This window comes from Salmo salar, chromosome ssa22, assembly GCF_905237065.1.
Source record: "Salmo salar chromosome ssa22, Ssal_v3.1, whole genome shotgun sequence".
Lineage (NCBI taxonomy): Eukaryota > Metazoa > Chordata > Actinopteri > Salmoniformes > Salmonidae > Salmo > Salmo salar.
Genome location: NC_059463.1, coordinates 60,731,926 through 60,752,979, shown reverse-complemented (window position 1 = coordinate 60,752,979; position 21,054 = coordinate 60,731,926). Strand labels below are relative to the sequence as shown.

The window sequence follows — 21,054 nt, the reverse complement described above, 5'->3', positions numbered from 1 at the left end:
CCCCATTAGTTCCTGCCAAGGCAGCAGCTACTCTTCCTGGGGTTTATTATGGATCCCCATTAGTTCCTGTCAAGGCAGCAGCTACTCTTCCTGGGGTTTATTATGGATCCCCATTAGTTCCTGCCAAGGCAGCAGCTACTCTTCCTGGGGTTTATTATGGATCCCCATTAGTTCCTGCCAAGGCAGCAGCTACTCTTCCTGGGGTTTATTATGGATCCCCATTAGTTCCTGTCAAGGCAGCAGCTACTCTTCCTGGGGTTTGTTATGGATCCTCATTAGTTCCTGTCAAGGCAGCAGCTACTCTTCCTGGGGTTTGTTATGGATCCCCATTCGTTCCTGTCAAGGCAGCAGCTACTCTTCCTGGGGTTTATTATGGATCCCCATTAGTTCCTGTCAAGGCAGCAGCTACTCTTCCTGGGGTTTATTATGGATCCCCATTCATTCCTGCCAAGGCAGCAGCTACTCTTCCTGGGGTTTATTATGGATCCCCATTAGTTCCTGCCAAGGCAGCAGCTACTCTTCCTGGGGTTTATTATGGATCCCCATTAGTTCCAACAAGGCAGGACCTGTAGGACCTGCCTTGTTGATAGTGTTGTTAAGAAGGTAGAAACTAGGGCCTGTATGACCTGCCTTGTTGATAGTGCTGTTAAGAAGGTAGAAACTAGGGCCTGTAGGACCTGCCTTGTTGATAGTGCTGTTAAGAAGGTAGAAACTAGGGCCTGTAGGACCTGCCTTGTTGATAATGCTGTTAAGAAGGTAGAAACTAGGGCCTGTAGGACCTGCCTTGTTGATAGTGCTGTTAAGAAGGTAGAAACTAGGGCCTGTAGGACCTGCCTTGTTGATAGTGCTGTTAAGAAGGTAGAAACCAGGGCCTGTAGGACCTGCCTTGTTGATAATGCTGTTAAGAAGGTAGAAACTAGGGCCTGTAGGACCTGCCTTGTTGTTAGTGCTGTTAAGAAGGTAGAAACTAGGGCCTGTAGGACCTGCCTTGTTGATAGTGCTGTTAAGAAGGTAGAAACTAGGGCCTGTAGGACCTGCCTTGTTGATAATTTGTTGTTTGATAATTTGACGTTTTCGTCTTTTGAGCTTCTAGTCATGAAATCTATGCAGCCTACTCACTCACTTTTTATAGCTACTGTTTACAGGCCTCCTGGGCCATATGCAGTGTTCCTCACTGAGTTCCCTGAATTCCTATCGGATCTTGTAGTCATAGCAGATAATATTCAAATTTTTGGTGACTTTAATATTCACATGGAAAAGTCCACAGACCCACTCCAAAAGGCTTTCGGAGCCATCATCGACTCAGTGGGTTTTGTCCAACATGTCTCTGGACCTACTCACTGCCACAGTCATACTCTGGACCTAGTTTTGTCCCATGGAATAAATGTTGTGGATCTAAATGTTTTTCCTCATAATCCTGGACTATCGGACCACCATTTTATTACGTTTGCAATTGCAACAAATAATCTGCTCAGACCCCAACCAAGGAGCATTAAAAGTCGTGCTATAAATTCTCAGACAACCCAAAGATTCCTTGATGCCCTTCCAGACTGCCTCTGCCTACCCAAGGACGTCAGAGGACAAAAATCAGTTAACCACCTAACCGAGGAACTCAATTTAACCTTGCGCAATACCCTAGATGCAGTTGCACCCCTAAAAACTAAAAACATCTGTCATAAGAAACTAGCTCCCTGGTATACATTAAATACACGAGCTCTGAAGCAAGCTTCCAGAAAATTGGAACGGAAATGGCGCCACACCAAACTGGAAGTCTTCCGACTAGCTTGGAAAGACAGTACCGTGCAGTATCGAAGAGCCCTTACTGCTGCTTCGATCATCCTATTTTTCCAACTTAATTGAGGAAAATAAGAACAATCCGAAATTTCTTTTGATACTGTCGCAAAGCTAACTAAAAAGCAGCCTTCGCAAATGGAGGATGGCTTTCACTTCAGCAGTAATACATTTATGAACTTCTTTGAGGAAAAGATCATGATCATTAGAAAGCATATTACAGACTCCTCTTTAAATCTGGGTATTCCTCCAAAGCTCCATTGTCCTGAGTCTACACAACTCTGCCAGGACCTAGGATCAAGGGAGATACTAAAGTGTTTTAGTACTATATCTCTTGACGCAATGATGAAAATAATCATGGCCTCCAAACCCTCAAGCTGCATACTGGACCCTATTCCAACTAAACTACTGAAAGAGCTGCTTCCTGTGCTTGGCCCTCCTATGTTGAACATAATAAACGGCTCTCTATCCACCGGATGTGTACCAAGCTCACTAAAAGTGGCAGTAATAAAGCCTCTCTTGAAAAAGCCGAATCTTGATCCAGAAATTATAAAAAACTATCGGCCTATATCGAATCTTCCATTCCTCTCAAAAATTTTTGAAAAAGCTGTTGCACAGCAACTCACTGCCTTCCTGAAGACAAACAATGTATACGAAACGCTTCAGTCTGGTTTTAGACCCCATCATAGCACTGAGACTGCACTTGTGAAGGTGGTAAATGACCTTTTAATGACGTCAGACCGAGGCTCTGCATCTGTCCTCGTGCTCCTAGATCTTAGTGCCGCTTTTGATACCATCGATCACCACATTCTTTTGGAGAGATTGGAAACCCAAATTGGTCTACATGGACAAGTTCTGGCCTGGTTTAGATCTTATCTGTCGGAAAGATATCAGTTTGTCTCTGTGAATGGTTTGTCCTCTGACAAATCAATTGTAAATTTCGGTGTTCCTCAAGGTTCCGTTTTAGGACCACTATTGTTTTCACTATATATTTTACCTCTTGGGGATGTCATTCGAAAACATAATGTTACATTTCACTGCTATGACGGACGACACACAGCTGTACATTTCAATGAAACATGGTGAAGCCCCAAAATTGCCCTCGCTAGAAGCCTGTGTTTCAGACATAAAGAAGTGGATGGCTGCAAACTTTCTACTTTTAAACTCGGACAAAACAGAGATGCTTGTTCTAGGTCCCAAGAAACAAAGAGATCTTCTGTTGAATCTGACAATTAATCTGGATGGTTGTACAGTCGTCTCAAATAAAACTGTGAAGGACCTCGGCGTTACTCTGGACCCTGATCTCTCTTTTGAAGAACATATCAAGACTGTTTCAAGGACAGCTTTTTTCCATCTACGTAACATTGCAAAAATCAGAAATTTTCTGTCTAAAAATGACGCAGAAAGATTTATCCATGCTTTTGTTACTTCTAGGCTGGACTACTGCAATGCTCTACTTTCCGGCTACCCGGATAAAGCACTAAATAAACTTCAGTTAGTGCTAAATACGGCTGCTAGAATCCTGACTAGAACCAAAAAATTTGATCATATTACTCCAGTGCTAGCCTCCCTACACTGGCTTTCTGTTAAGGCAAGGGCTGATTTCAAGGTTTTACTGCTAACCTACAAAGCATTACATGGGCTTGCTCCTACCTATCTTTCCGATTTGGTCCTGCCGTACATACCTACACGTACGCTACGGTCACAAGACGCAGGCCTCCTAATTGTCCCTAGAATTTCTAAGCAAACGGCTGGAGGTAGGGCTTTCTCCTATAGAGCTCCATTTTTATGGAATGGTCTGCCTACCAATGTGAGAGACGCAGACTCAGTCTCAACCTTTAAGTCTTTACTGAAGACTGTGAAGGTGAACGGAAAGGCTGGAGCAACGAACCGCCCTTGCTGTCTCTGCCTTGCCGGTTCCCCTCTTTCCACTGGGATTCTCTGCCTCTAACCCTTTTACAGGGGCTGAGTCACTGGCCTACTGGTGTTCTTCCATGCCGTCCATGGGAGGGGTGCGTCACTTGAGTGGGTTGAGTCACTGACGTGGTCTTCCTGTCTGGGTTGGCGCCCCCCCCTTGGGTTGTGCCATGGCGGAGATCGTTGTGGGCTATACTCGGCCTTGTCTTAGGACGGTAAGTTGGTGGTTGGAGACATCCCTTTAGTGGTGTGGGGGCTGTGCTTTGGCAAAGTGGGTGGGGTTATATCCTGCCTGTTTGGCCCTGTCCGGGGTATCATCGGATGGGGCCACAGTGTCTTCTGATCCCTCCTGTCTCAGCCTCCAGTATTTATGCTGCAGTAGTTTATGTGTCGGGGGCTAGGGTCAGTCTGTTACATCTGGAGTATTTCTCTTGTCTTATCCGGTGTCCTGTGTGTATTTAAACATGCTCTCTCTAATTCTCTCTTTCCCTCTTTCTGTCTTTCTCTCGGAGGACCTGAGCCCTAGGACCATGCCTCAGGACTACCTGGTATGATCACTCCTTGCTGTCCCCAGTCCACCTGGCCGTGCTGCTCTCCAGTTTCAACTGTTCTGCCTGCGGCTATGGAACCCTGACCTGTTCACCGGACGTGCTTGTTGCACCCTCGACAACTACTATGATTATTATTATTTGACCATGCAGGTCATTTATGAACATTTTAACATTTTAACATCTTGACCATGTTCTGTTATAATATCCACCCTGCACAGCCAGAAGAGGACTGGCCACCCCTCATAGCCTGGTTCCTCTCAGGTTTCTTCCTAGGTTTTTGGCCTTTCTAGGGAGTTTTTCCTAGGGAGTTTTTCCTAGCCACCGTGCTTCTTTCACATGCTTTGCTTGCTGTTTGGGGTTTTAGGCTGGGTTTCTGTACAGCACTTTGAGAATATCAGCTGATGTACGAAGGGCTATATAAAATAAATTTGATTTGATTTGAAATTTGATAATGCTGTTAAGAAGGTAGCACAGTGCAATTTTTTTCCAGAAGTTTACTAAGTGTTGGTAACAGGCTGATTGGTCGGCTATTTGAGCCAGTAAAGGGGGCTTTACTATTCTTGGGTAGTGGAATGACTTTAGCTTCCCTCCAGGCCTGAGGGCACACACTCTCTAGTAGGATGAAATTGAAGATATGGCCAATAGGAGTGGCAATATTGTCCGCTATAATCCTCAGTCATTTTCCATCCAAGTTGTCAGACCCCGGTTGGCTTGTCATTGTTGATAGACAATAATAATTTTCTCACCTCTTCCACACTCACTTTACGGAATTCAAAATTACAATTCTTATCTTTTCATAATTTGATCGGATATACTTGGATGTGTAGTGTCAGCGTTTATTGCGGTCATGTCATGCCTAAATTAGCTTATCTTGCCACTTAAAAAAGTATTTAAGTAGTTGGTAATATCAGTGGGTTTTGTGATGAATGAGCCATCTGATTCAATGAGTGATGGAGTTGAGTTTGCCTTTTTGCCAAAAATGTATTTTAAGGTGCTCCAAAGATTTGTACTATAATTCTTTATATCATTTATCTTTGTTTCATAGTGTAGTTTCTTATCCTTTTTATTCAGTTTCGTCACATGATTTCTCAATTTGCAGTACGTTTGCCAATCGGTTGTGCAGCCAGACTTATTTGCCATTCCTTTTGCCTCATCCCTCTCAACGATACAATGTTTTAATTCCTCATCAATCCATGAAGATTTAACAGGTTTTACAGTCGTTTTCTTAATGGGTGTTTTACAGTCATTTTCTTAATGGGTGTTTTACAGTCATTTTCTTAATGGGTGCGTTCTTATTACTAACTGGAGTAAGACATTCCATTAATGTGTCTAGTGCAGCGTCTGGTTGCTTCTCATTACACACCACGGACCAACAAATATTATTTACATCAACAACATAGGAATCCCTACAAAACATATTGTATGACCTCTTATACACTATATTAGGCCCAGCCTTTGGAACTTTGGTTTTCCTAGATATGGCTACTATATTGTGATCACTACATCCCATGGATTTGGATACTGCTTTCAAACACATTTCTGCAGCGTTAGTAAAGATGTGATCAATACATGTTGATGATTTCATTCCTGTTCTGTTTGTTGACTGATAACCTGAATCAGGTTGCAGCGATTGGTTACAGTTTAAAGCTTTTTATTGAGTGGGCAGCTTGATGAAAGCCAGTCAATCACCCAGGAAATATACCTCTCTGTTGATATCACATACATTATCAAGCATTTCACACATGTTATCCAGATACTGACTGTTAGCACTTGGTGGTCTATAGCAGCTTCCCACCAGAATGGGCTTCAGGTGAGGCAGATGAACCTGTAGCCATATTACTTCAACAGTATTTAACATGAGATCCTCTCTAAGCTTTACAGGAATGTGGTTCTGAATATAAACAGCAGCACCTCCACCATTGGCATTTCTGTATTTTCTGAAAAAGTTATAACTTTGTATTGCTACCACTGTATCATCAAAGGTATTATCTAAGTGAGTTTCAGAGATAGTCAGAATATAAATGTCATCTGTTACAAGCAAATTATTGACTTCATGAACCTTGTTTCTTAAGATACATCAGCTAACGTGGGCTATTTTTAGCACTTTTCTTCTGGGATTGTATTAACAGTATTGATTGTATTAACAGTATTGATTGTATGGATTGTATTAACAGTATTGATTGTATGGATTGTATTGATTGTATGGATTGTATTAACAGTATTGATTGTATTAACAGTATTGATTGTATGGATTGTATTAACAGTATTGATTGTATTGATTGTATTAACAGTATTGATTGTATGGATTGTATTGATTGTATGGATTGTATTAACAGTATTGATTGTATGGATTGTATTGATTGTATGGATTGTATTAACAGTATTGATTGTATTAACAGTATTGATTGTATGGATTGTATTAACAGTATTGATTGTATTGATTGTATTAACAGTATTGATTGTATGGATTGTATTGATTGTATGTATTCTATTAACAGTATTGATTGTATGGATTGTATTAACAGTATTGATTGTATTGATTGTATTAACAGTATTGATTGTATGGATTGTATTGTTTGTATGGATTGTATTAACAGTATTGATTGTATTTTGGATTGTATTAACAGTATTGATTGTATTGATTGTATTAACAGTATTGATTGTATGGATTGTATTGATTGTATGGATTGTATTAACAGTATTGATTGTATTAACAGTATTGATTGTATGGATTGTATTGATTGTATGGATTGTATTGATTGTATGGATTGTATTAACAGTATTGATTGTATTAACAGTATTGATTGTATTAACAGTATTGATTGTATTGACAGATATGAGATATCAGCTGATGTAAGAATTGATCATATGAATACATTTGATTTGATATTGAATGTATTGACAGTGTTGATTGTATTGACAGTTGTCACGGCTCCTCCTCTGCAGTGCAGGGCGGTTCCTCCTGCAGGCAGGGGAGGGTCGTTAGTGACTGGAGCCACCTGGGCTCAGGGTATTTAACAAACTGCTCCACTAACCTCTCTCTCTTCTGGCTCGCTTGGCCTGCTCTCTCTCTCTCCCTGCTCCTCCAGGTATGATCCTGTTTTGTTTGTTCCTTTGTTGGTTTGTTAGTTTCCATTCAGTCATGTTTCCACACACATATTCACGCATCCGTGCACCTTACATACACCCTACATTATGACATGTCCACACCTCATTCCTTTTCCTTTGTTTAGAATTAATAGTTTTGTTTGATAATAAAGAACTTTTTGAATTGGCCTATACCGGTTGTTGATGTCCTCTCATTTTTGCCACAGTATTGACAGTATTGATAGTGTTGATTGTATTGATATTGACTGTATTGAATGTATTGATTGTATTGATTGTATTAACAGTATTCATAGTATTGATTGTATTGACTGTATTGACAGTATTGATTGTATTGACTGTATTGATTGTATTGCCAGTATTGCCTGTATTGGCAGTATAAACTGTATTGATTGTATTGACTGTATTGATTGTACTGATTGTATTGATTGTATTGACTGTATTGATTGTATTGATTGTATTGACATTATTGATTGTATTGATTGTATTGACAGTATTGACTGTATTGGCAGTATTGACATTATTGATTGTATTGATTGTATTGATTGTACTGACATTATTGATTGTATTGACTGTATTGATTGTACTGACATTATTGATTGTATTGACTGTATTGATTGTATTGACATTATTGATTGTACTGACTGTATTCATTGTACTGGTTGTATTGATTGTACTGATTGTATTGACTGTATTGATTGTATTGATTGTATTGATTGTATTGATTGTACTGATTGTACTGACAGTATTGGCTGTATTGATTGTCTTCCCTGTATTGTCTTCCCTGTGGCTCAGTTGGTAGAGCATGGCGTTTGCAGCACCAGCATGGTGTGTGCAACGCCAGGGTTGTGGGTTCGATTCCCACGGGGGGCCAGTACAAAAAAAAATGCATGAAATGAAATGTATGTATTCACTACTGTAAGTCGCTCTGGATAAGAGCGTCTGCTAAATGTAAAAGTATTTACAGTATTGACAGTGTTGATTGTATTGACTGTATTTACAGTATTGATTGTATTGACTGTATTGACAGTATGACTGTATTGGCAGTGTTGCTGTATTGATTGTATTGATTGTATTGACAGTATTGCTGTATTGACTGTGTTGATTGTATTGACAGTATTGCTGTATTGATTGTATTGATTGTATTGACAGTATTGCTGTATTGATTGTATTGACAGTATTGCTGTATTGATTGTATTGATTGTATTGACTGTGTTGATTGTATTGACAGTATTGCTGTATTGATTGTATTGATTGTGTTGACAGTATTGATTGTATTGATTGTATTGACTGTATTGATTGTATTGACAGTATTGATTGTATTGATTGTATTGACAGTATTTATTTGTGAACAAAGCTCCATTTCACACAAGTCTTCCCTCATGCTATTTCTGTAACCAACCATTTGTAAGTATCTGGTGTATAAATAGAATGACTCGATAATTATTCTGGCATGAACAGTTTAGCACAGTGTTGACGCGATGGTAGGACTGTCCTGAAGTGAGATGACCATCACTTGATATCCTTTAATTAAATACATTCCATGTTAATTCAAACAGACTAGCCAGTTGATAGAATTATAGTGAATGTTTTTTTATTAATGTGATAGTGCCCTCCAGAGCATATGCAGGCCAGCTGGCTGGAATGTTTACATATTCAATCTCTCCCTATCCCAGTCTGTTGTCCCCACTTGCTTCAAGATTATTTCTTATTTACCTCATTAAAATGCAAATTATTTTATAACATATAACATTTATAACGTTTTTCTCGATTTTTTGTTGTTGTTGTTATTCTGTCTCTCACTGTTCAAATAAACCTACTATTGTCAGTGGGCAAATGTACAAAATCAGCAGGGGATCAAATACTTTTCCCCCCCACTGTGTGTGTGTGTGTGTGTGTGTGTGTGTGTGTGTGTGTATATATACATACATACATACATACATACATACATACATACATACATACAGTGGCTTGCGAAAGTACTCACCCCCTTGGCATTTTTCCTATTTTGTTGCCTTACAACCTGGAATTAAAATAGATTTTTGGGGGGTTTGTATCATTTGATTTACACAACATGCCTACTGCTTTGAAGATGCACTTTTTTTATTTATTGTGGAACAAGAAATAAGACCAAAAAAAACACCTTGAGCGTGCATAACTATTCACCCCCCAAAGTCAATACTTTGTAGAGCCTCCTTTTGCAGCAATTACAGCTGCAAGTCTCTTGTGGTATGTCTCTATAAGCTTGGCACATTTAGCCACTGGGATTTTTACCCATTCTTCAAGGCAAAACTGCTCCAGCTCTTTCAAGTTGGATGGGTTCCGCTGGTGTACAGCAATCTGTAAGTCATACCACAGATTCTCAATTGGATTGAGGTCTGGGCTTTGACCAGGCCATTCCAAGACATTTAAATGTTTCCTCTTAAACCACTCGAGTGTTGCTTTAGCAGTATGCTTAGGGTCATTGTCCTGCTGGAAGGTGAATCTCCAGCCCAGTCTCAAATCTCTGGAAGACGGAACCAGATTTCCCTGTATTTAGCACCATCCATCATTCCTTCAATTCTGATCAGTTTCCCAGTCCCTGCCGATGGAAAAACATCCCACCAGCATGCTTCACTGTGGGGATGGTGTTCTCGGGATGGTGAGAGGTGATGGGTTTGCACCAGACATAGCGTTTTCCTTAATGGCCAAAAAGCTCAATTTTAGTCTCATCTGACCAGAGTACATTCTTCCATATGTTTGGGGAGTCTCCCACGTGCCTTTTGGCGAACACCAAACGTGTTTGCTTATTTTTTTCTTTAAGCAATGGCTTTTTTCTGGCCACTCTTCCATAAAGCCCAGCTCTGTGGAGTGTACGGCTTAGTGGTCCCATGGACAGATACTCCAATCTCCACTGTGGAGCTTTGCAGCTCCTTCAGGATTATCTTTGGTCTCTTTGTTGCCTCTCTGATTAATGCCCTCCTTGCCTGGTCTGTGAGTTTTGGTGGCGGCCCTCTCTTGGCAGGTTTGTTGTGGTGCCATATTCTTTCCATTTTTAATAATGGATTTAATGGTGCTCTGTGGGATGTTCAAAGTTGTTCTGTTTTTATAACCCAACCCTGATCTGTACTTCTCCACAACTTTGTCCCTGACCTGTTTGGAGAGCTCCTTGGTCTTCATGGTGCCGCTTGCTTGGTGGTGTTGCAGACTCTGGGGCCTTTCAGAACAGATGTATAAATACTGAGATCATGTGACACTTAGATTGCACACAGGTGGACTTTATTTAACTAATTATGTGACTTCTGAAGGTAATTGGTTGCACCAGATCTTATTTAGGGGCTTCATAGCAAAGGGGGTGAATACATATGCACGCACCACTTTTAAATTTTTTTGCATTTTTTCAAACAAGTAATTGTTTTTTTTTCACTTCACCAATTTGGACTATTTTGTGTTTATGTCCATTTACATGAAATCCAAATAAAAATCTATTTAAATTACTGGTTGTAATGCAACAAAATAAGGTACAAGGTACACACACACAGTACCAGTCAAAAGTGTGGACACACCTACTCATTCAATTTTTTTAAATCTTTTTTTTATTGTTTTCTACATTGTAGAATAATGAAGACATCAAAACTATGAAATAACACATGGATTCATGGAGTAACCACATTTCCTTTTAAACAAATCAAAATATGTTTTATATTTGTGATTTTTCAAAGTAGCCACCTTGATAACAGCTTTGCACACTCTTGGCATTCTCTCAACCAGCTTCATGAGGAAGTCATCTGGAATGCATTTTAATTAACAGGTGTGCCTTGTTAAAAGTTAATTTCTGGAATTTCTTTCCTTCTTAATGCGTTTGAGCCAATCAGTTGTGTTGTGACAAGGTAGGGGTGGTGTACAGAAGACAGCCCTATTTGGTAAAAGACCAAGTCAATATTATGGCAAGAACGGCTCAAATAAGCAAAGAGATACGACAGTCCATCATTACCTTAAGACATGAAGGTCAGTCAATATGGGAACATTTTCAAGAATGTTGAAAGTTTATATCAATAGGAGTCGCAAAAACCATCAAGCGCTATGATGAAACTGGCTCTCATGAGGACCGCCATAGGAAAGGAAGACCCAGAGTTACCTCTGCTTCAGAGGATAAGTTCATTAGAGTTAACTGCACCTCAGAAATTGCAGCCCAAATAAATGCTTCAGAGTTCAAGTAACAGACACATCTCAACATCAACTGTTCAGAGGAGACTGTGTGAATCAGGCCTTCATGGTCGAATTTCTGCAAAGAAACCACTACTTAAGGACACCAATAAGAAGATAATTGCTTGGGCCAAGAAACACTTGGAGTGAAATTTGTGGAGTGGTTGAAAAACGAGTTTTAATGACTCCAACCTAAGTGTATGTAAACTTCTGACTTCAACTGTAAATGCATCAACACACAATGAAATACACTGTTTGGGTTGAAATGGTAGGAAAGATATCATTTATGACTTGAACATGAATAATAAAATATAAGTAGGTGTCTGGTATACTACATAATTGAAATAAACATTCACAAATTGTTTGAGACAGCGCATTAATGTCACTGGCTTTGGCTGTTCTCTCACGTTTCTGACGACCCTCTTCGGTCAAGCACTTACATAAAAGTAGATCTGTCTCCCTCTCTACTGGTCGAGCTTCCAAAAAATAAATTAAAAAAAATTACAAAAATTGGTCGAGCTTCCTTTTCCTTGACTTGTTGTCGGCAGTCATTTTATGTATTTTTTGCTTGTTGTTGCTTTTATCGTCCTTCCCTTTAAGATAGATGAAACGTCGTTACATCTCTCAGTGAACATTGCTTCATGACATCTCTAGGTGAAGAGTCAGCTGATAGAAATGTAGGCTTTCGGTGAAGATTACTCGGGTATTTTCGGAGAAAGACTTTGATTGAGCAGGGTCGGCGGCAGGAAGAGAAGAGAGGGAGAGAACGAGAGGAGCGTTTCATTGTAACAACTCGAAGTCTAGCCTACATACAGTACGGTAACCAAACAACTGACTATAGACATTAATTGCATGCATTTGATACTGTGTAGCCAGATTCTATGGCCGGCCAGAAAAAACTAGCCTATTCACCTGAAAGTTGACATTTTAAAGATGGCCGATTAGCCTACTGATAACCATATTAGCGAATAAGGATATTAGTGAGTTCTATTATAACGACCGTGGGTGTTTTTCTGGCTATTGGCTATTTTCCGGCACCTGATCTGATTTTTATCTGTGTGTGTCTGATGTGTAAAAAAAACTAAACAGAAAGTAACATCATTATTTTGTTTCAATAGTTTTTATTGGGAAATTGTGAGGCTGTGCTATACGTAATAATTTCATAGTGTGTCCTGAAAAATGAGTCAGCAGTCCCTATGCAGAACAATAGACAGTCGACACCCCTAGGGGGATTGGGTGAATACATGGCACAGTTTCCTGAATGGTGAATTACTGCAGTTTCCAATTGATGTCATTTGGCTCTTAATGGTCTGCTCAGAGCTGACCCTTTTTACATAACTAAACTCAAATGGCACCATAATTCCCTTACATAGTGCACTACTTTTAGGAATAGGGTGCCATTTGGGAGTCCTGTATGAGATGCACTACTGCAGTGTGTGCTGCTGTAGGATCTCTGCTCTAATTATCTCCGTTCACCTGAAGACCCACCTCTACTGTGTGTGTGTGTGTGTGTGTGTGTGTGTGTGTGTGTCTGTGTCTGTGTGTGTGTGTGTGTGTGTGTGTGTGTGTGTAATGACTAGGGTGGACTGTAATGACTAGGGTGGACTGTAATGACTAGGGTGGACTGTAAGCTATGTTCAGGACTGTTGCTGCTACCATGGACTGTAAACTAGGTTCAGGACTGTTGCTGCTACCATGGACTGTAAGCTAGGTTCAGGACTGTTTCTGCTACCATGGACTGTAAAACTAGGTTCAGGACTGTTGCTGTCACCATGGACTGTAAAACTAGGTTCAAGACTGTTGCTGCTACCATGGACTGTAAAACTAGGTTCAGGACTGTTGCTGTCACCATGGACTGTAAAACTAGGTTCAAGACTGTTTCTGCTACCATGGACTGTAAAACTAGGTTCAACACTGTTGCTGCTACCATGGACTGTAAAACTAGGTTCAGGACTGTTGCCGCTACCATGGACTGTAAAACTAGGTTCAGGACTGTTTCTGCTACCATGGACTGTAAACTAGGTTCAGGACTGTTGCTGTCACCATGGCCTGTAAGCTAGGTTCAGGACTGTTTCTGCTACATACTTACTTTCATGTTTCTGCTACCATGGACTGTAACTAGGTTCAGGACTTTGCTGTCACCATGACTGTCAGGTTCAGGACTGTTTTCTGCTACCATGGACTGTAAAACTAGTTCAGCTTTTCTGCTATGTAAAACTAGGTTCAAGACTGTTGCTGCTACCATGGACTGTAAAACTAGGTTCAGGACTGTTGCCGCTACCATGGACTGTAAAACTAGGTTCAGGACTGTTTCTGCTACCATGGACTGTAAAACTAGGTTCAGGACTGTAAACTAGGTTCAGGACTGTTGCTGCTACCATGGACTGTAAAACTAGGTTCAGGACTGTTGCTTCTACCATGGACTGTAAAACTAGGTTCAGGACTGTATCTCCTACCATGGACTGTAAAACTAGGTTCAGGACTGTTTCTACTACCATGGACTGTAAACTAGGTTCAGGACTGTTGCTGCTACCATGGACTGTAAAACTAGGTTCAGGACTGTTGCTGCTACCATGGGCTGTAAATCTAGGTTCAGGACTGTCGCTGTCACCATGGACTGTAAAACTATGTTCAGGACTGTTGCTGCTACCATGGACTGTAAAACTAGGTTCAGGACTGTTTCTGCTACCATGGACTGTAAACTAGGTTCAGGACTGTTTCTGCTACCGTGGACTGTAAACTAGGTTCAGGACTGTCGCTGCTACCATGGACTGTAAACTAGGTTCAGGACTGTTGCTGTCACCATGGACTGTAAAGCTAGTTTCAGGACTGTCAGTGTCACCATGGACTGTAAAACTAGGTTCAGTACTGTTGCTGCTACCATGGACTGTAAACTAGGTTCAGGACTGTTGCTGTCACCATGGACGGTAAAGCTAGGTTCAGGACTGTTGCTGCTACCATGGAATGTAAAACTAGGTTCAGGACTATTTCTGCTACCATGGACTGTAAAATAGGTTCAGGACTGTTGCTGCTACCATGGGCAGTAAATCTAGCTTCAGGACTGTCGCTGTCACCATGGACTGTAAAACTATGTTCAGGACTGTTCCTGCTACCATGGACTGTAAAACTAGGTTCAGGACTGTCGCTGCTACCATGGACTGTAAACTAGGTTCAGGACTGTTGCTGTCACCATGGACGGTAAAGCTAGGTTCAGGACTGTTGCTGCTACCATGGACTGTAAATCTAGGTTCAGGACTGTTTCTGCTACCATGGACTGTAAAACTAGGTTCAGGACTGTTGCTTCTACCATGGACTGTAAAACTAGGTTCAGGACTGTTGCTGCTACCATGGACTGTAAGCTTGGTTCAGGACTGTTGCTGCTACCATGGACTGTAAACTAGGTTCAGGACTGTTGCTGCTACCATGGACTGTAAACTAGGTTCAGGACTGTTGCTTCTACCATGGACTGTAAGCTAGGTTCAGGACTGTTGCTGCTACCATGAACTGTAAAACTAGGTTCAGGACTGTTTCTGCTACCATGGACTGTAAAACTAGGTTCAGGACTGTCGCTGCTACCATGGACTGTAAGCTAGGTTCAGGACTGTTGCTGCTACCATGGACTGTAAGCTAGGTTCAGGACTGTTGCTGCTACCATGGACTGTAAGCTAGGTTCAGGACTGTTGCTTCTACCATGGAATGTAAAACTAGGTTCAGGACTGTTTCTGCGACCATGGACTGTAAAACTAGGTTTAGGACTGTCGCTGCTACCATGGACTGTAAAACTAGGTTCAGGACTGTTGCTGCCACCATGGACTGTAAACTAGGTTCAGGACTGTTGCTGCTACCATGGACTGTAAGCTAGGTTCAGGACTGTTGCTGCTGCCATGGACTGTACAACTAGGTTCAGGACTGTTCCTGCTACCATGGACTGTAAAACTAGGTCCAGGACTGTTTCTGCTACCATGGACTGTAAAACTAGGTTCAGGACTGTTGCTGCCACCATGGACTGTAAAACTAGGTTCAGGACTGTTGCTGCTACCATGGACTGTAAAACTAGGTTCAGGACTGTTTCTGCTACCATGGACTGTAAACTAGGTTCAGGACTGTTGCTGCTACCATGGACTATATAACTAGGTTCAGGACTGTTGCTGCTACCATGGACTGTAAACTAGGTTCAGGACTGTTTCTTCTACCATGGACTGTAAAACTAGGTTCAGGACTGTTTCTGCTACCATGGACTGTAAACTAGGTTCAGGACTGTTGCTGCTACCATGGACTGTAAGCTAGGTTCAGGACTGTCGCTGCTACCATGGACTGTAAGCTATGTTCAGGATTGTTTCTGCTACCATGGCGCATCGGGTCAGAATGCTAATCAGAAGATGGAGCAGGAATCCAGGTTTAGGGGTGTCACACACACACACACAGTTGAAGAACAGGAACGAACAGAGGCACATTGGGGACTTTGGAACAGATGTTTCTTAGGGCTTGTAAAGCCGGTAGGTAGTTAGGAAGGATGTGGCTTGTGTTTCTTCACTAACAATACTGCTCTATCACTCAGAGTTCACCACAGAGCACATCGTTAGGTTAATAAATAGTCTAATGCATGGCTGGCTACTGCTGCCTGCATTTACTCCAGACACATTTAGATGAAGGTAGGGTAAATCACTTGACCTATATATTGGTTCGCTTTAGAGAGGAGCAAAACTTCTCTCCTGACATTTTATGCCACCACATTTTGTACAATCAAAATAATCTGCATTTGTCATTGTATTTTCTAGTGATCAGTCGCTCAGTAAAAATTCCTGGGCCTGAATAAATAATAATATCAAGCAGACAAAGTAGGCTGACTAAAACATCCATATGGCCTCAGCCAAGTAGGCTGACTAAAACAATCCATATGGCCTCAGCCAAGTAGACTGACTAAAACAACCATATGGCCTCAGCCAAGTAGACTGACTAAAACAACCATATGGCCTCAGCCAAGTAGGCTGACTAAAACAATCCATATGGCCTCAGCCAAGTAGACTGACTAAAACAATCCATATGGCCTCAGCCAAGTAGCCTGACTAAAACAATCCATATGGCCTCAGCCAAGTAGGCTGACTAAAACAATCCATATGGCCTCAGCCAAGTAGGCTGACTAAAACAATCCATATGGCCTCAGCCAAGTAGGCTGACTAAAACAATCCATATGGCCTCAGCCAAGTAGGCTGACTAAAACAATCCATATGGCCTCAGCCAAGTAGCCTGACTAAAACAATCCATATGGCCTCAGCCAAGTAGACTGACTAAAACAATCCATATGGCCTCAGCCAAGTAGACTGACTAAAACAATCCATATGGCCTCAGCCAAGTAGACTGACTAAAACAATCCATATGGCTTCAGCCAAGTAGCCTGACTAAAACAATCCATATGGCCTCAGCAAAGTAGACTGACTAAAACAATCCATATGGCTTCAGCCAAGTAGCCTGACTAAAACAATCCATATGGCCTCAGCCAAGTAGCCTGACTAAAACAATCCATATGGCCTCAGCCAAGTAGACTGACTAAAACAATCCATATGGCCTCAGCCAAGTAGACTGACTAAAACAATCCATATGGCCTCAGCCAAGTAGACTGACTAAAACAATCCATATGGCCTCAGCCAAGTAGACTGACTAAAACAATCCATATGGCCTCAGCCAAGTAGCCTGACTAAAACAATCCATATGGCCTCAGCCAAGTAGCCTGACTAAAACAATCCATATGGCCTCAGCCAAGTAGACTGACTAAAACAATCCATATGGCCTCAGCCAAGTAGCCTGACTAAAACAACCCATATGGCCTCAGCCAAGTAGACTGACTAAAACAACCCATATGGCCTCAGCCAAGTAGACTGACTAAAACAATCCATATGGCCTCAGCCAAGTAGCCTGACTAAAACAATCCATATGGCCTCAGCCAAGTAGACTGACTAAAACAATCCATATGGCCTCAGCCAAGTAGACTGACTAAAACAATCCATATGGCTTCAGCCAAGTAGCCTGACTAAAACAATCCATATGGCCTCAGCCAAGTAGACTGACTAAAACAACCAGATTTAACAACAATGACTAGCTAAGGTTTCTGATTCATACACAATGTTTGAGTGAGTGAATTAGAGATGCGCGTGTGTCTGTCTGGGGAAGACGCAGAGTGGCTTCTTCTAATCCAATCGTTGGGCAGTTTAACCGATACCCCGCCCTGTTTCTTTACAGACAGAAGAACAAGCCAATAGTTGTTTGGAGAACACAGCGCTTTATACTGTTAGAGTAAGAGAAATGCGTGCTGGCTCATGTTGCAGGTGTTAATGTTTAACTGACTCATGTTGCGGGTGTTAATATGTTTAACTGGCTCATGTTGTAGGTGTTAATATGTTTAACTGGCTCATGTTGTAGGTGTTAATGTTTAACTGGCTCATGTTGCGGGTGTAAATATGTTTAACTGGCTCATGTTGTAGGTGTTAATATGTTTAACTGGCTCATGTTGCGGGTGTTAATGTTTAACTGGCTCATGTTGCGGGTGTAAATATGTTTAACTGGCTCATGTTGTAGGTGTTAATGTTTAACTGGCTCATGTTGCGGGTGTTAATATGTTTAACTGGCTCATGTTGTAGGTGTTAATGTTTAACTGGCTCATGTTGCAGGTGTTAATGTTTAACTGGCTCATGTTGTGGGTGTAAATATGTTTAACTGGCTCATGTTGCAGGTGTTAATGTTTAACTGGCTCATGTTGCGGGTGTAAATATGTTTAACTGGCTCATGTTGTAGGTGTTAATATGTTTAACTGGCTCATGTTGCGGGTGTTAATATGTTTAACTGGTTCATGTTGCAGGTGTTAATGTTTAACTGGTTCATGTTGCAGGTGTTAATGTTTAACTGGCTCATGTTGTAGGTGTTAATATGTTTAACTGGCTCATGTTGTAGGTGTTAATATGTTTAACTGGCTCATGTTGCGGGTGTAAATATGTTTAACTGGCTCATGTTGTAGGTGTTAATATGTTTAACTGGCTCATGTTGCGGGTGTTAATGTTTAACTGGCTCATGTTGTAGGTGTTTATGTTTAACTGGCTCATGTTGCGGGTGTTAATATGTTTAACTGGCTCATGTTGCGGGTGTTAATATGTTTAACTGGTTCATGTTGCAGGTGTTAATGTTTAACTGGCTCATGTTGTAGGTGTTAATATGTTTAACTGGCTCATGTTGTAGGTGTTAATATGTTAAACTGGCTCATGTTGTAGGTGTTAATGTATTAACTGGCTCATGTTGCGGGTGTTAATATGTTTAACTGGCTCATGTTGCGGGTGTTAATATGTTTAACTGGTTCATGTTGCGGGTGTTAATGTTTAACTGGCTCATGTTGCGGGTGTTGTTACGAACCGGCTCAGAGTTCGCAACAAAAGGGAGACAACGTGGAGACAAGTAGTATCAAAAATATATATTTATTAGATACCATAACTAGCACAACCAAAAACAAGGTGTCTGCATGGAGAGAGTCTCCCAATGAATGTGGAAGAGGTGCCTTTATCCTGGGACACACCCGAGCCCAGGTGTTTCCCATCTAGCTGACGACCCTTCCAACTCCGCCCACTGGCATCCTAATAAGGAACAAGAGCAAAGAGAGAAAATACAGCAGACAGAGTGGGAGGGTCGTCACAGTGTTAATGTATAACTGGCTCATGTTGCGGGTGTTAATGTTTAACTGGCTCATGTTGTGGGTGTTAATGTTTAACTGGCTCATGTTGCGGGTGTTAATGTTTAACTGGCTCATGTTGCGGGTGTTAATGTTTAACTGGCTCATGTTGCGGGTGTTAATGTATAACTGGCTCATGTTGCAGGTGTTAATATGTTTAACTGGTTCATGTTGCAGGTGTTTATAACTGTGTGTTGTTGCAGGTAACTGCAGCGCTACAGCCATGGATGTAGACGTGGTGAACATGTTTGTCCTGGCGGGAGGAACTCTAGTCATCCCTATCCTGGCCTTCTTTGCCTCATTCTACATGTGGCCTGCAGCTATTATCCATGTTTATAACTGGTAAGAACTGCACTAAGGGAGTGAAAATGGTTTGCCGTCCCTTCAGCAAAATAGATTTTACCTAAACCCTCCCTGAACGCTTGAAAAAAACAAAACAAGTGACCCCTATACCCAAAATAATAATTAAAAGATTAAGTGGATAGCAGAGAACATATCTACCATTTAGCCTCACTTCTTGGTCAGACCAGAGCCTTGGATATGCCATTTTAGTAACTGTTCTTCGTCCTGTAAGCATTACATGGCAACGCAGGAATTTTGATAGCACACAGGGCTGCGGGCCTGAAGTTTGTGGGTTCGAAGACCACTGTGGACAAGATTAGGGGTGGAAAGATATCATTTATTGTAAAAGCATTGCATGAATCTAAACTCAGTAAAAAAAGAAACGTCCTCTCACTGTCAACTGCATTTATTTTCAGCAAACTTAACATTTGTAAATATTTGTATGAACATAACAAGATTCAACAACTGAGACATAAACTGAACAAGTTCCACAGGCATGTGACTAACAGAAATTGAATAATGTGTCCTTGAACAAAGGGGGGGTCAAAATCAAAAGTAACAGTCAGTATCTGGTGTGGCCACCAGCTGCATTAAGTCCTGCAGTGCATCTCCTCATGGACTGCACCAGATTTGCCAGTTCTTGCCGTGAGATGTTACCCCACTCTTCCACCAAGGCACCTGCAAGTTCCCGGACATTTCTGGGGGAATGGCCCTAGCTCTCACCCTCTGATCCAACAGGTCCCAGACGTGCTCAATGGGATTGAGATCCGGGCTCTTTGCTGGCCATGGCAGAACACTGACATTCCTGTCTTGCAGGAAATCACGCACAGAACGAGCAGTATGGCTGGTGACATTGTCATGCTGGAGGGTCATGTCAGGATGAGCCTGCAGGAAGGGTACCACATGAGGGAGGTGGATGTCTTCCCTGTAAAGCACAGCGTTGAGATTGCCTGCAATGACAACAAGCTCAGTCTGATGATGCTGTGACACACCGCCCCAGACCATGACAGACCCTCCACCTCCAAATCGATCCCGCTCCAGAGTACAGGCCTCGGTGTAACGCTCATTCCTTCGATGATAACCGCGAATCCGACCATCACCCCTGGTGTGACAAAACCACGACTCGTCAGTGAAGAGCACTTTTTGCCAGTCCTGTCTGGTCCAGCGACGGTGGGTTTGTGCCCATAGGCGACGTTGTTGCCGGTGATGTCTGGTGAGGACCTGCCTTACAACAGGACTACAAGCCCTCAGTCCAGCCTCTCTCAGCCAATTGAGGACAGTCTGAGCACTGATGGAGGGATTGTGCGTTCCTGGTGTAACTTGGGAAGTTGTTGCCATCCTGTACCGCAGGTGTGATGTTCGGATGTACCGATCCTGTGCAGGTGTTGTTACACGTGGTCTGCCACTGCGAGGACGATCAGCTGTCCGTCCTGTCTCCCTGTAGCGCTGTCT

General features: G+C 41.8%; 1 protein-coding gene across 9 annotated transcripts in view; it reads left to right on the top strand.

Annotated features, from left to right (window-relative positions):
• The first annotated feature begins 12,099 nt into the window (after positions 1-12,099).
• The window catches only part of abhd6a (abhydrolase domain containing 6, acylglycerol lipase a), an 87,390-nt gene continuing 78,435 nt past the window's right edge, over positions 12,100-21,054 (top strand). For 8 of the 9 annotated variants that reach the window (XM_045705429.1, XM_045705427.1, XM_045705432.1 and 5 more), the window contains exons 1-2: positions 12,108-12,368; positions 19,464-19,602. In XM_045705429.1, the coding sequence (XP_045561385.1) occupies positions 19,484-19,602 (119 nt within the window). In that variant the 5' untranslated portion in view covers positions 12,108-12,368; positions 19,464-19,483. Of the gene's footprint in view, positions 12,369-19,463; positions 19,603-21,054 lie in introns of all 9 variants that reach the window. The other variant, XM_045705425.1, reaches the window with a different exon arrangement.